The sequence below is a fragment of the Scyliorhinus canicula genome, chromosome 19 (genome assembly GCF_902713615.1).
Source record: "Scyliorhinus canicula chromosome 19, sScyCan1.1, whole genome shotgun sequence".
Taxonomy (NCBI): Eukaryota; Metazoa; Chordata; class Chondrichthyes; order Carcharhiniformes; family Scyliorhinidae; genus Scyliorhinus; species Scyliorhinus canicula.
In genome coordinates this window covers 30,009-46,176 of record NC_052164.1, presented here as the reverse complement: position 1 = coordinate 46,176, position 16,168 = coordinate 30,009, and the positions used below count along the sequence as shown (strand labels likewise).

Genomic DNA, 16,168 nt, shown 5'->3' with positions numbered 1-16,168 from the left:
AGTAAGTGTGTCCCAGTCAATATAGGGAAACTTAAAATCACCCACCACTTTGCTTCTGTCTTCACAAAGGAAGACGTGAATAATGTACCGGAAGTTCTGAGAAATACAAGTTTTAGTGAGGGGCTGAAGGAAATTAGTATTGGCAAATAAATGGTTTGGGGGAAATTAATGGGATTGAAATTAGACAAATCTTCAGGGACTGATAATCTTCATCCCAGAGTACTTAAGGAAGCGGCCCTAGAAATAGTAGATCGATTGGTGGTCATTTTCCAAAATTCTTCAGAAGCTGGAATGGTTCCTGCAGATTGGAGAGTAGTGAATGTAACCCCGTGATTCAAAAAGGGAGATAGAGAGAAAACAGGGAACTATAGACCAGTGAGTCTAATGTTGGTAGTCGGGAAGTTGCTGGAGGCCATTATCAAGGATTTCATAGCACAGTATTTGGAAATCAGTGGTGCAATCAGACAAAGTTAGCATGGAATTATGAAAGGAAATTCATGCTTGACAAATCTACTAGAATTCTTTGAAGATGTAACTAATAGAATTTACCAGGGAGAATCGGTGGATGTTGTGTATTTAGACTTTCAGAAGGCTTTTGACAAGGTCTCACATAGCAGATTAATATGTAAAGTTAAAGTGCATGGGATTGCGGGTCGTGTCTTGAGATGGATAGAAAGATGGTTAGCAGACAGGAAGCAAAAAGTTGGAATAAATGGGACTTTTTCTGATTGGCAGGCAGTGATGAGTGGGATATTGCAGGGATCTGTGCTGGGAACCCAATTAATCACATTATATATTAATGGTTTTGATGAGGAAACTAAATGTAGTATTTCCAAATTTGCAGAAGTTGGATGGGAGGGTGAGCTGTGAAGAGGATGCAGAAATGGTTCAGTGGGATTTGGGTAGGCTGATTGAGTGGGCACATGCATGGCAGGTGCAGTATAATGTTTATAAATATACATATAGAACATAGAACATAGAACACTACAGCACAGTACGGGCCCTTCGGCCCTCGATGTTGCGCCGACCTGTGAAACCATCTGAAGCCTATCTGACCTACACTATTCCATTTTCATCCATATGTCTATCCAGTGACCACTTAAATGCCCTTAAAGTTGGCGAGTCTACTACTATTGCAGGCAGGCCGTTCCACACCCCACTACTCTCTGAGTAAAGAAACTGTCTCTGACACCTGTCCTATATCTATCACCCCTCAATTTAAAGCTATGTCCCCTCGTGTTGGTCATCACCATCCGAGGAAAAAGACTCTCACTGTCCACCCTATCTAACCCTCTGACTATCTTATATGTCTCTATTAAGTCACCTCTCAGCCTTCTCCTCTCTAACGAAAACAACCTCAATTCCCTGAGCCTTTCCTCGTAAGACCTTCCCTCCATACCAGGCAACATCCTAGTAAATCTCCTCTGAACCCTTTCCAAAGCTTCCACATCCTTCCTATAATGTGGTGACCAGAACTGCACGCAGTACTCCAGGTGTGGCCGCACCAGAGTTATGTACAGCTGCAGCATGACCTTGTGGCTCCGAAACTCAATCCCCCTGCTTATAAAGGCTAGCACACCATATGCCTTCTTAACAGCCCTATTAACCTGGGTGGCAACTTTCAGGGATTTATGTACCTGGATGCCGAGATCTCTCTGTTCATCTACACTACCAAGAATCTTGCCATTAGCCCAGTACTCTGCATTCCTGTTAGTCCTTCCAAAGTGAACAACCTCACACTTTTCCGCATTAAACTCCATCTGCCACCTCTCAGCCCAGCTCTGCAGCTTATCTATGTCCCTCTGTATCCTATAACGTCCTTCAGCACTATCCACAACTCCACCGACCTTCGTGTCATCTGCAAATTTACTAACCCATCCTTCTACACCTTCTTCCAGGTCATTTATAAAAATGACAAACAGCAGTGGCCCCAAAACAGATCCTTGCGGTACACCACTAGTAACTGAACTCCAGGATGAACATTTGCCATCAACCACCACCCTCTGTGAGGTTTTCCGCTTCAGTAGCAAAAATAGGAAGGCAGATTATTATTTGAATAGGTGTAGGGCAGCACGGTGGTGCAGTGGCTAGCACTGCTTACTCACGGCGCCGAGGTCCCAGGTTCGATCCCAGCCCTGGGTCACTGTCCGTGTGCAATTTGCACATTCCCCCGTGTCTGCGTGGGTCTCTCCCCCAAAACCCAAAGATGTGTAAGGTAGGTGGATTGGCCACACTAAACTGCCCCTTAATTGGAAAAAAAAGTAAGTGGATACTCTGAATTTATTTTTAAAAATTATTTGAATAGGTGTAAATAGAGAGAGGTGGATACTCAGCGAGACCATCAGTCGCTGAAAGTAAGTGTGCAGGTACAGCAGGCAGCAAAGAAGGCAAATGGTACGTTGCTGTTTATAGCGAGAGGATTTGAGTAGAGGAACAAGGATGTTTTACTGTAATTGTATAGGGCCTTGGTGAGGCCACACCTGGTATCCTTATCTGAGGAAGGATGTTCTTGCTATGGAGGGAGTGCAGCAAAGGTTTACCAGGCTGATTCCTGGGATGGTGGGATTGACGTTTGAGGAGAGATTGATTCGGTTCGGATTGAGTTTGCTGGAGTTCAGAAGATTGAGGGGGATCTCATAGAAACCTATAAAATTCTAGCAGGACTAAACAGGGTAGATGCAGGAAGGATGTTCCCGATGGTGGGTGTCCAGAACCAGGGGTCACAGTCTGAGGATACGGGGTAGACCACTTAGGACAGAGATGGGGAGAAATTTCTTCACCCAGAGAGTGGTGAGCCTGTGGAATTCATTACCACAGGAAGTAGTTGAGGCCAAAACATTGTGGTCCATCCCACTGCACCTGTTTTCTGGTGCGGGGCGCCTCCTTCCAGGATTTCCCTTCCCGGCAGCTGACCACTGGGGTTTTCCATTGTGGGCACCCCCGAGCCGTTGAAAAATCAGCGGGCGAGGGTGCGATGCCGGCGAAATGGTGGATCCCGCTATGTTTTCAAGAAGCAGTGAGATATCACACTTGGGGCGAAGGGGATCAAAGAAAATGGGGGGAAAGCAGGATTAGACTATTGAATTGGATGATCATAATGAATGGCCTCCACCTCCTCCTATTTTCTATGTTTCTCTACAGGTCCACAGATCACTGAAAGTGGTAACGCAGGAGATACTAAGACGGTTAAGATTATATTCATTGGAGTTTAGAAGAGTGAGAGGGGATCTCACAGAAACTTGCAAAATTGTAACAGGATTAGACAGGGTAGATTCAGAAAGAGTGTTCCCGATGGTGGGGTGTCCAGAACTAGGAGTCATAGTTTGAGGATAAGAGGTAAACCTTTTCGGACTGAGGTGAGGAGAAATCCTTTCACCCAGAGAGTGGTGAATCTGTGGAACTCACCACCACAGAAAGTAGTTGAGGTGAAAATTTTGTAATGGAATTAGATATAGCTCTTGGGGCTAAAGGGATCAAGGGATATGGGGGAAGGTGGGATCAGGGTATTGAACTTGATGATCAGCCATGGTCATAATGAATGGCGGAGCAGGCTCGAAGGGCCGAATGGCCTCCTCCTGCTTCTATTTTCTATGTATGTTTCTAAGTGTGAGGTCATGCATTTCGCAAGGTCAAACAATTGTAGGGAGTACACAATAAATGGGAATATACTAAAAAGGGCAGATTGGGGCAGCAGGTTAGCATGGTGGTTAGCATAAATGCTTCACAGCTCCAGGGTCCCAGGTTCGATTCCCGGCTGGGTCACTGTCTGTGTGGAGTCTGCACGTCCTCCCCCTGTGTGCGTGGGTTTCCTCCGGGTGCTCCGGTTTCCTCCCACAGTCCAAAGATGTGCGGGTTAGGTGGATTGGCCATGCTAAATTGCCCGTAGTGTCCTAATAAAAGTAAGGTTAAGGGGGGGGTTGTTGGGTTACGGGTATAGGGTGGATACGTGGGTTTGAGTAGCGTGATCATGGCTCGGCACAACATTGAGGGCCGAAGGGCCTGTTCTGTGCTGTACTGTTCTAAGTGAGAGATCGTGGCATACAAGTACACAGGTCCCTAAAGGCAGCAGTTCAAGTAATAATAATAATCTTTATTATTGTCACCTCTCTGCCTTCTGCGCCCCAGTGAGAAAAGCCCTAGCTCCCTCAACCTTTCTTCGTAAGACATGCCCTCCAGTCCAGGCAGCATCCTGGTAGATCTTCTCTGTACCCTCTCCAAACCATCCACATCATTCCTATAACGAGATGACCAGAACTGGATACAAATGAATAACCTTAGCCGGTACAGGATTTGAACCTGCGCTGTTAATGCTGCTCTGCATCCTGAACCAGCCGTCCAGCCAGCTGAGCTAACCGACTCCTCTCAACCTGAGGTACATGTGAATTAACAGGCAAAGTGTGGTCAAACACATCAAACTGCACAAAACATGGTAGGTACAGCCAAGATAGATCCCATGGATTTTCTAGCTACCCACCTAGACATCATTGTACACTGTGAGTTACACAATCTCATTAAAACTCTGTCCACCTCACAAAGGATTTCATACTTTTCACTTTTGAAGATCGAGTCTCAGAATTCCCTTCAAACGTTGCTCAGATATGGACTGCCTCAATGGCTTCTCACCTCCCAGGGTTCAGTCTTGACTCTGAGACTGTGTTCCCCAGGATTCCTGGGTCTACTCATCAGCACCAACACACAAGCATAACTTCAGCTCTTCAGCCACAACGAGCTGAACCCAACACTTTGAAGGGTTATCCTTTGGCCAACAGCCTGCAGCATGGTGTCACCAACATTCTGCTGCCTTTTAGGGACTCTCCTGTGCCTTCATTACTTAAAGACCTCCAACCCGTAGCACCGTTGCAGCTTAGCACCTCTTTCTCTGCTCCTCCTCCCCAGTGGTTCCTTCCAGTGCCTCCTCCGCCTGCTGATCTCCCCTCAGTGGTTTCTTCCCTACCCTGGGCTCTCTCTCTATGCTTGGGACCTCGCCCTGTCCCCTCTCCCTCGGTTCCTTACCCTTGATCCCAGGGTTCGCCATCTGTGGCGCCCAAACCTAGGTCTCGTGATTGGGCTTTTGAGCCTTTTTCCATGCAGGCACATAGCTGATGTCTCAGATGTCCTTTAACTGAAGAAGAACGACACTAACAGAGCATGTGCAGCTGTCGCCTTGCCGCACTCCATGAATGCCCAGAACTCTTGGGCCTGCCATGGATTGAAGTCCTCAACCTCTGCCAGAAACCAAGTCAGTAGCTAATTCTTAACTTGGGGTGAAAAGGGGCCTGATTCCCCAAGGTTAATACATCTGATCTCCTTGTATCCTGGCATTAACAGGGAACAGATCACCTCTGGGCCAAGAATTGATTTACAGCCTGATAATCGTCTGCAGTGTATTCACCATTGTAAAATGAAATGGATCACAATCTCACCAATAGGGGTATCAAAAAAGGTCTGGGAAATATGGCTGTTTTATATCCCGGGTACCCCCATTGGACATAACCCACATTTGGGTAAGTAACCTCTGCTCTTTCCTAAGGACCCCAGACTCCTAATCCTGCAATTGAGCCCTGAGGAGGAATCCTAGCTTCTGTGTGTTTCTGATTTTCCATCAAATTTCAATCTGTAGCTCAAGATAACATCCTGAGTTATTTATAATAAAAGCAGAAAATGCTTGAAAAACTCAGCAAGTCAGGCAGCTTTTTTTGGAGAGAAACAGAGTTTTTAAAATAAATTTAGAGTGCCCAATTCATTGTTTCCAATTAAGGGGCAATTTAGCCTGGCTAATCCACCTACCCTGCACATCTTTGGGTTGTGGGGGCGAAACCCACGCAAACACGGGGAGAATGTGCAAACTCCACACGGACAGTGACCCAGAGCCGGGTCGAACCTGGGACCTTGGCACCATGAGGCAACAGGGCTAACCCACTGCGCCACCGTGCTGCTCAGAAACATAGTTAATGGACGGGATTTGCTGGCTGTTTATACCGGTGGGAAATTCCGGTCCCATACCGGTGCCGGGTTTCCCGGTGGCGAGGGGTGTTGTCAAAGGGGGAATCCCATTGACAATGATGGGACCGGTAGTTCCCACTGGTGAACCGCTTGCCTGCCGAGAAACAGGTGGCGGGGTGGGGGGTAAATGCCGCCCTATGTTCAAGCCCATGTGACTCTTCATCAGGACTGAGGAAAGGTGGAAATTTGATGGGTTTTATGTTGTTGAAAAAGAGGGGAGGGTTGCGTATAAGAAGGAGGTGTTATTTTATCCTGATTTATTTTAATGGCCAGTGTTTCTCTATTTCCTGCACTGTAGCCCATGTATAGCTGCTGTCAATTGATTCCTGATGGAGCTGAGTAACATTAATGCATTCTCTCTTTTTGACATGAACAGGTCATTGGCCATGGAAGATATGGGACAGTTTGGAAAGGGTTACAGGCACAAAGAGAGGTGGCTGTTAAATTGTTTTCTGTTATCAACCATCAGCACTTTGCAAATGAAAGGAGTTTTCACTCTCTCCCTCTGATGGAACACGAAAACATTGTGAAGTTTATCAATGCTGGGGAGAGGAAAAGCAGTAACACTGTGGACTACTTTCTCGTAACAGAATACCATGCTCAGGTAATCACATTAACAGCAACACAGGGAGTCCACAGAGAAGCTGAGGGGGTAGAAACCATTGAGGCCATAAAATAATCAAATAAAGCTCTGGGGTTTTAAAAAGCAGAGAAGTTGAGTTAAACTTGTGTAGAATCTTGATTAAGCCACACTTGCAGCACTGTGCACAGTTCTGGTCTTCAAACATCTTGCTTGGAATGCTGTTCATAGTTCTGGTCTCCATGTAAATAAAAGCAAATTACTGCAGATGCTGGAATCTGAAACCAAAAGAGAAAATGCTGGAAAATCTCAGCAGATCTGGCAGCATCTGTAAGGAGAGAAAATAATTCTTCTGGTCTCCATATCCCTCGGTTAGACCACATTTGGAACAGTGTGCACAGTTCTGGGCACTGTATACCTTGGTTAGATCACACTTGGAACACTTTGCTCAAAAAGCATATGGACACACTGCACAAGCTGCAAAAATAATTTACAAGGACAATATCACAACTGAGAAGTTCTAATTATCAGGAGGGCAGCACGGTGGCACAGTGGTTAGCACTGCAGTCTCACGGCGCCGAGGTCCCAGGTTTTTTCCCAGCTCTGGGTCACTGTCCGTGTGGAGTTTGCACATTCTCGCCTTGTCTGCGTGGGTCTCACCCCCACAACCCAAAGATATGCAGGGTAGGTGGATTGAACACGCTAAAATTGCCCCTTAATTGGAAAAACTGAATTGGGTACTCTAAATTTATTTTTAAAAATAAAATAATTATCAGTAAAGACTGCTGGGTTGTTTTTTCTGGGAAAGAGAAGGCTGAGGAGTGATCTAATTAAGATCTCTAACATTAAGGATTTCGATAGGGCAGCCGTAGAGAAAATATTTCCATTTTTGGGGAGAGAGAACAGAACTATGGGCCATTGATACAAGAAAATAATTAATAAATCCACCAGGGAATTCAGGCCAAACCTCTTTACCCAGAAAGTGGTGAGGATGTGGAACTCAATACCATAAGGTGTGTGGAGGTGAATAGTATGGGCTGGATTCTCCCACCCGCCGTGAGAACGCCACAGGCGTACAATGGAGAGCTCCATTGACCTCGGGCGGGATTCTCCGGTTATCAGGCTAACGTGGCTGGAGAATCCCGCCTTTTCTGTTCATTTAGGGGGGAAACTGGATTAAGCACATGAGGGAGAAAAGAATAGAAGGATATGATGATGGTGGCGAGATCAGTTAGAGGTGGGAGGAGGTTTATGTGGTGTAGAAACTATGAGATGGAGAATCTGAGCCAAAAGGCCTGTTTTTGTTCTGTGAGATTCAATGTAACTTCTTCCCTTTTGTCTCCGTGGGGGGCAAGATGAAACAAATCAAGTCACTGAACAATAAAGTGGCCTTCAATCTACGTTCTTTAAGAATTTTATAAAAGTGAGTTTAATTCCAACAGGGATCTCTGTACAGCTACTTAACAAAACATAGCAGCAACTGGAGAAACACGTTGAAATTGGCACAAACCCTCACCTCCGGTCTGAGTTTCCTTCACACTGAGAACTGGTGCAGAGGTGAGTTCATAATTTCTACAACTGTTAAAATCACATAAACAAAACCAAATCTAAGAAACTATTATTAACACAGGTAAGCAGGAGACAAGGACAAGAGGAGCCCCTCAAACCTGTTTTGCAGGAACAGGAGTGATCATTTAGTCTCTCCCTGAGTCTGTACACACGAAGAGGAAGAGGCTATTCAGTCCCTTGAACCGATTACACAGCAATAGGTAGAGGCCATTCAACCTCCAGGAATAAGAGGAGACCATTCCTCCGTTGCCGCCTTGATGCACGAACAATTGAACAAAGACTAGAGTTGGATACAACTGAGGCTTTATTTCTCTACGATGTGTGGCCTCCCACAGCAGCTGGCGAAATGGCTGCTGCACGGAGGATACACATATTTATACTCCGCCTACTGGGCGGAACCGGCAGGCAGGGACTACCGCCGTACCTGTAGTACAGGTCCTACCATACATCACCTAATATAGGTGCAACAGTGGTTTACCACATTCACCCCTGTTAAAATTGAGTCCGGTGGGGGGTGGTGGAGAACTATATACAACAACTGAATTTTACATGTACAATATTTGTGAGAAAAACAAAATGTCTTTTGAAGTCCAGTGGACCAGTTAAAGGTTTAACCGGTCCGGGGCCTTGATGTGCCGCTGGGAGTGACGCGGTGGTGGCGGCGATGCCGATGCTGGTCTGATCTTCGGTGACTCCGGGAGCGTGCCGAAATCCTCTTCACCCTCAGGCGTGGGCATGGAGAGGACGGATGGTCCTGGGGGCTTCTGCTGGGAGCGCCGGGGGAGGGGAGGGTGGCGCCGGGCCGGAGGGATGTGTGTGTGAAACCTGCTGCTGCCAGGTCCCTGAGGGAGACAGTATCCTGGCGGCTGTCGGGGTACGCCATGTAGGTATACTGGGGGTTCGCATGGAGCTACTGCTCCACCAACGTGTCCACCTTGTGGAGTCGGATGTGCCTACAGAGAAGGACGGGTCCTGGAGCTTCGTGGATTTCCTGGGGAAGGCAAAGAGACGTTCATGGGGATGTGTTGTTAGTGGTGGTGCACAGTAGTGACTGAATGGAGCGTAGTGCATCAGGGAGGACCTCCTGCCAGCGAGAGGCTGGGAGGTTCCTGGACCGTAGGGCCAGTTGGACGGCCCTCCATACCGTCCTGTTCTCCCTCTCCACATGCCCGTTTCCCCGGGGGTTATAGCTTGTCGCCCTGCTGGAGGCGATACCCCTGCTGAGCAGGAACTGACGCAGCTCATCGCTCATGAATGAGGATCCCCTGTCACTGTGAATGTAGGTGGGGAAACCGAACAGAGCGAAGATTGTGTTGAGGGCTTTGATGACGGTGGCAGACGTCATATCGGGATGGCGAAGGGGAATCTGGAGTACTCATCGACCACACTGAGAAAATATGTGTTACGGTCGGTGGAGGGGAGGGGCCCTTTGAAATCCACGCTGAGGCGTTCAAAGGGGCGGGAGGTCTTCACCAGGCGCGCACGGTCCGGCCGGTAGCAGTGTGGCTTTCACTCCGCACAGACCTGGCAGTCCCTGGTGATTGTCCGTACGTCCTCGACGGAGTAGGGCAGATTGCGGGCCTTTATAAAATGGTACAACCGTGTGACTCCCAGGTGACAAAGGCTGTCGTGCAGGGCCCGGAGGCGGTCTACTTGTGCGCTGGCACATGTACCTCAGGTTAGGGTGTCTGGGGGCTCTTGAGCTTGCTGAGTGGATACAAAAAACACTGAACAGGCGCCAGAATGTGGCGACTAGGGGCTTTTCACAGTAACTTCATTGAAGTCTACTCGTGACAATAAGCGATTTTCATTTTTTTTTTTCAAATCTCGTAATTGTAGGTCGAGAGCTCGATCCTCCACCTCAAGATCTTATCTTCTTGATCTTGCCCCTCTGTGTGTTATTGATCATGAAGGCTACCGACCGTTGGTCAGTGAGGAAAGTGAATCTCCTGCCGGCCAGGTAATGCCTCCAATGCTGCACAGCTTCAACGATAGCTTGGGCCTCTTTTACGACGGATGAGTGCCGAATTTCTGAGGCATGAAGGGTTCGGGAAAAGAATGCCACAGGTCTGCCTGCCTAATTGAGGGTGGCGGCTAGGGCGACGTCTGATGCGTCGCTCTCTACTTGAAAGGGCAGCGTCCTGTCTACTGCGTGCATTGTGGCCTTGGCGATATCGGCTCTGATATGGGCGAAGGCCTATTGAACCTCGGCCGTCAGGGGGAAAAGGGTGGACTGTATGAGTGGACGGGCCTTGTCCTGGACCATATTGCTGAGGATAGCTAAGCGGTTTGTGCTGAACACGCACTTCTCCTTGTCGTAAGTGAGGTTTAGGAGAGTGGCGGTGTGGAGAAATTTGGCAAGGTTGGCATCGTGGTCCTGCTGATCATGGCCGCAGATGGTGACGTTATCTAGGTATGGAAAGGTGGCCCGCAAACCATACCGGCCTACCATTCGGTCCATCCCCCTTTGGAAGACCGAGACCCCGTTGGTGACACCGAAGGGAACCCTGAGGAAGTGATAGAGGCGACCGTCTGCATCGAAGGCAGTGTATGGACAGTGTAGCCACATGGGTTGGCCACTTCCCGACTTTAAAATGGAGATTCACTAAGAACGCAGGGAAAAATGGACAGGTACAGGGAAGCAAGCAGAATGCCAAGCTTCCTGTATATTAAGACTCGCAGAAAGCAAAGGGTGGGCATCAGTAAATTGAGGGACCTGTTTATTGGCGGGAGGTTTGCGGGCCTGGGGGAACTGAAAGATAGATTTGGGCTTCTCCAAGGGAACATGTTCAGATACTTGCAGGTAAAGGCGTTTGCTAGGCGACAGGTAGAGGGATTCCCTTTGCTGCCCTCGCGGGGGACGATGGACAGAGTGCTTTCGGGGGTGTGGGTCGGAGAGGGGAAGGTGTCTGACATCTATAAGGTAATGCAGGAGGTGGAGGAGTCGTCAGTGGAGGAGCTGAAGGCTAAATGGGAAGAGGAACTTGGGGAGCAGATAGAGGACGGGACTTGGGTGGATGCCTTGGAGAGAGTCAACTCTTCCTCCTCATGTGCGAGGCTTAGTCTCATCCAATTTAAGGTGCTGCACCGGGCCCACATGTCCGGGACTAGGATGAGTAGGTTCTTTGGGGGTGAGGACAGGTGCACCAGATGTTCGGAGAGTCCAGCGAATCATGCCCATATGTTCTGGGCATGCCCAGCACTGGAAGAATTCTGGAAGGGGGTGGCGGGGACGGTGTCAAGGGTGGTTGGATCCAGGGTCAAACCAGGGTGGGGACTCGCGATTTTTGGTGTTGCGGTGGAGCCGGGAGTGCAGGAGGCGAAAGAGGCCGGTGTCCTGACCTTTGGAGGATCTTGCTGCAGTGGAAGGATGTGAGGCCCCCAAGCGTGGAGACCTGGGTCAATGACATGGCGGGATTTATAAAGTTGGAAAGGGTCAAATTTGCCCTGAGAGGATCAGTACAAGGGTTCTATAAACGGTGGCAGCCTTTTCTGGACTTCCTGGCTCGGGGGGGGGGGGGGGGGGGGGCAAGGGTTGTTCATTGAGGAGGGGCGAAGGCTCATGATTGTTGTCATTATTGTTATTGTTGGTATTTTAGTATGGTCTGATGTTGTATAAATTCAAAATTTTTCAATAAAATTTATTTTTAAAAAAAAAGACTCGCAGACAGCACTGAAACTGACGACCATCTGCATATTGATGAGCGATCCCCGGGAACAATAGCAACAGTTAAGATAATCGAGGAAAATCCAGACTCCTCGGCGCCAGCAGGAGCCAAAACAAAAGAAGCCAACGGACACTTAGGAACCGCCCAGTGATCAGGGAACAGCTCCAGTATTGGGGAAATCAAACCAATCGATTGGAACATGGTCCAATCAATTGGAACCAGGTACGGGGTCCGCCCAAAAGGGCGCAAAGCCCCTGGGGACTATAAAGTAGAGTCCCCAAGTTCAATTCGGTCTTCTTGGCAGGGTCTCTCAGCAGCTCGAAACAACCCTTGACAGAGACCTGCCTAGCAGCTGCACCAACAAGTAAGTGTCCAGTCAACGCACGCTAAGAGATAGGCGCTCCTAACCCTTAGTCCATACCAGCTGGAAGCCAGCAGACTCAGGATCAAACGAGAGGCCATTGTTCCCTGACCCAATGGGTTCCTTTTCCAAAGCTAAGTATTGGCCTTTAGTGGTAGAAATAGTCTAGTTATTTTATGCATGAGTAGCGATTGACTGTGTATATAATAAATGTGTTTTGATTTGAACTTTACTAACTGATGTATTGAGTTATTGATCAGCACTTGAACTTGAACCTCGTGGTGGTATAAAGATACCTGGCGACTCTAGAGCAAGGTTATAAAACAGAGCAATTAACTGTAAAGCACACTTAGCAAAACGAGCAACATTTAGTGGCGAACTCTGACTCTGATCTAGAAGTGGCCCCCCACTCCGAGAGAACCCAGAAATTAGAAATTAGAATCCAATTGGGAACAGAAATAACCACAAGTGTTCAAGCAGTTCTGATCAATCTTCATAATTTGGAAGTGTGTTTATGCGTGCGTAACTAACAGGGTTATAAGGTAAAACTAATTGATTTTGTTGCGAAAAACTGTCGGGAGTTTGTATTCCGGAAATTAGTGAAAGCCGTACCCGTGTCTACAGCACCGCCTTAGTACCCCTCGTTCCAAATTTAAAAGAGAGCCTTTGTATAGGAAAAATGGCTATGCAGGCAATGGAACACCTCATGAATCCTCAAAAATTCGTGGTCGCAGCAACCAGCAGCAGAGTAGGTCAGTGTCCTGTTTGGGAAGTTGAGTTGAGAAAGTACCTCAAAGGAAAGGGATGGCCCCTTTGGAGTGACTTTTGCTCAAATGAGGGAACAGGCCCCGGGAGTATAGGACATACTTGGTGGGAGAACCTGAGCGAAATACACAAGAAGAGCTTAGGGAAAGCTTGTAAGCCGATGGCAATCGTGTCCTGTTTGGCACAATTGCGAGGCACAGAGGAGGTCGTTTGGACGCTCCGCAAAGAGTTAGAGGAGAGACATCGAATGAGCAAGGTTGATGTTAGCGAAGTAGCGAGCGAGAATATAGAATTGAGAAGGAAGTTAGAAGCAAAGGACGGAGAGGTGGATGATGCCAAGAGGGCACACCAGTCTTGTCTAGCGCATCTGAGCAGCTTCCAAATCCAATACGATAAGGCCTATCAGGACACGCAACATGCAGTCCTGGTAAGAGATGAGACAGAGAAACAGGTAGAGGCATTGCGAAAGCGATGCAGCGACTTAAAAGCAGCATTAAGAGCACTCCATGCTGCCACCACGGAGCAGAGACAAAGCTCAGTATATCACGCGAAATGCCGGAAGCAGATTGCAGAACTGCAGTCTTTGCTTTCAGTACAAAATGGGTTTCAAAGCACCTTTGGCTCCCAATTAGATGAGGAAGACGGCCCCGATTGGCAGGAGTTAAATGAGACCGCACATAGATATGTGCAGGGCACATGTGTGGAAGGAAAGTCCCAAAAGAGAAAAGCACCCCAACCCCCCACAGAGCAGATAGATCAGGCGCCCATGAATCCAGTCACCACCCACTGCACAGCCACAGCAGACGGAGAAGCAGAATTCCTTTACACCACCCCCTTAACCGTGACCCAGTTACGGAACGCGTGCAACAAGATCACACCATTCCTCCCCACCTCAGACCCCCACCAATCCTTTGCTAGAGTGAAGCAGCAGGCGCCCATGTATGGCCTGGATGAGCGAGAGCAAGTGAAGCTCACAGTTTTAAGTTTAGACCCCTCAGTTGTAGCAGCCCTTCCAGACCCACAGAACATAGGAGGAGGCACCCTTGCAGAGATGCATACGGCGATCCTAGACACGATCGGTTATAACAGAGGTGACCCAGTAGAAGGCCTGAATAAGTGCAGGCAAAAGAAAACAGCACACCCCACAGTGTTTGCAGGACGCCTGTGGATCCATTTTACAGCCGTTTTTGGAAACTTAGACCGCGACCATTTGTCCCCAGACAACATGGCCAAATGGACCCGCACCATTATCTCCCATGCCACAGAGGCAGGACAAAGAGCTTGTACTAACTATGACCCCCTCGGAAGAAACGTATAACGAGAAATGGGTTTTAAAAAGGTTGTCCCGCGCTTGGGAGCAATCTGTGCATAATAAACCCGCGATTAGGAAACCCGAGGACGCACAGGCAGAGTCAGATATTCAAGCAGTTAGAGAGCACCAGAACCCCGCATGGGTGAACGAAGGCAGGAACAGCCCCCCACAGAAACCACAGGAGTGTTACAACTGTGGACAATTAGGTCACTTTGCACGAGAATGCAATGCCCCACAGAAAGCACAGAGAGACCAACAGACAGGCACTCTAAATAGGAATAGGGCAAAGCCTATTCACAGTGTTAGCACCCGTTCAGACCAGGGAGACATGAACGGGACTGACTGATGGTGTTCGGGCTCCCCAACTTGGATCTGAGACACCCTTTGGGATAGGCCCGGCCGACCAGTAGTTGCAGCGAAAATACGGGGATAGCCCATTGAACCTCTCTGGGATACAGGAGGGTCCCGCACCACAATTAATTCCTCCAACATGTTTCAAAAGGACACGTGGCCCACTACAGCCACTATCACCCTCAGCGGCTTCACAGGCCACTCACAGCAGGGACACATCACAGCCCCTGTATCCATTCAAATTGCCACCATTACAACAAAACACCCCATAGTTTTAGTCAACATGCCCCACACAGCAGAACACATTTTGGGCATCAACTTCATGAACTCTCACAACCTGTCATTTGACCCAGTAAATCAATGTGTCTGGAAAATGGCAAAGTCAGCCAGAGCCCCCGCAACGCTCACAGTAGGTGAGTATGCAAAGAAGTTTAGCGCAGTCGGTGAATATTGGTTTAATCCGACCACACTTAGCACGGACAAACAGGTTAGGGCAGTTCTCCAGAAGAACAGGGCAGCATTTGCAAGTCACAAACACGACTGTGGCAGGATGGCTGGTTCCGTTCAAATTACAGGACCTGACCCTACACCCCAGAAACAATATGGATTTCCCCAAGAGGCAGAGGGAGAAATCGCAAAAGTTACCGAAAGCTTATTAGAGCAGGGCGTACTTAGATCAGTAGCCTCTACTAATAATGCGCCGATTTGGCCAGTGAGAAAGCCCGATGGATCATGGCGACTGACCATCGATTACCGGGAACTTAACAAAATCACCCCCACCGCAGCCCCCATGGTAGCCACAAGTCCCGAGACCATGCTCAAACAGGGACTCCACTCACAATATTTTACGGTTTTGGATATATGGATTCTGGTCAATCCCATTGGCAAAAGCGTGGCAGTACAAATTTGCCTTCACATTTAAAGGTCAGCAATACACGTGGACATGCCTCCCACAAGGATTCCACAACTCCCCCTCCATTTTCCACCGACAGCTGGCAAATGGTTTATCAAAATTTTCTTGCCCGAATATCTGGTCCAGTATGTGGATGACCTATTACTGCAGACAGACACCAAGGCAGAGCACCTCACACTTCTGTCCGAACTCCTGGAACTCCTACAGCAAATTGGATGCAAAGTAAACCCCAAGAAGGCCCAAATTTTGGAAAACAAAGTGATATATTTGGGAACGATTATCACGCATGGTAAACGCGAGATCGAGCACAAAAGGATTGACTCGATTGTCAAATTACCCCTTCCCCAGAATGTTTCAGCCCTCCGGTCGTTTTTAGGACTGGTTGGCTACTGCCAAAATAGACGGTTTTGCCACAAAAGCAGCACCCCTCTCAGACCTCCTAAAGAAAGGAGCCCCTTGGGAATGGCTTCTGCAGCATACGGATGCTGTGGATGCTTTAAAACGAGCCCTCACTGCAGTCCCCGCATTACAAGTTCCAGACCCACTTTCCCCCTACGCTATAGAGGTAGCTACCACAGATCGCACCCTTTCGGCCGTGCTCCTCCAGGAACGGCATGAACAGTTAAGACCCGTGGCTTATGCCTCC

The 16,168-nt window shown here is 48.4% G+C and overlaps 1 protein-coding gene across 1 annotated transcript in view; it reads left to right on the top strand.

Annotated features, from left to right (window-relative positions):
• LOC119954161 (bone morphogenetic protein receptor type-2-like) overlaps positions 1–16,168 on the top strand; it is a 96,320-nt gene that overhangs the window by 54,443 nt on the left and 25,709 nt on the right. The window contains exons 6-7 of the mRNA XM_038779121.1: positions 6,380–6,607; positions 8,026–8,140. Of these exons, the coding sequence (XP_038635049.1) occupies positions 6,380–6,607; positions 8,026–8,140 (343 nt within the window). The remainder of the gene's footprint in view (positions 1–6,379; positions 6,608–8,025; positions 8,141–16,168) is intronic.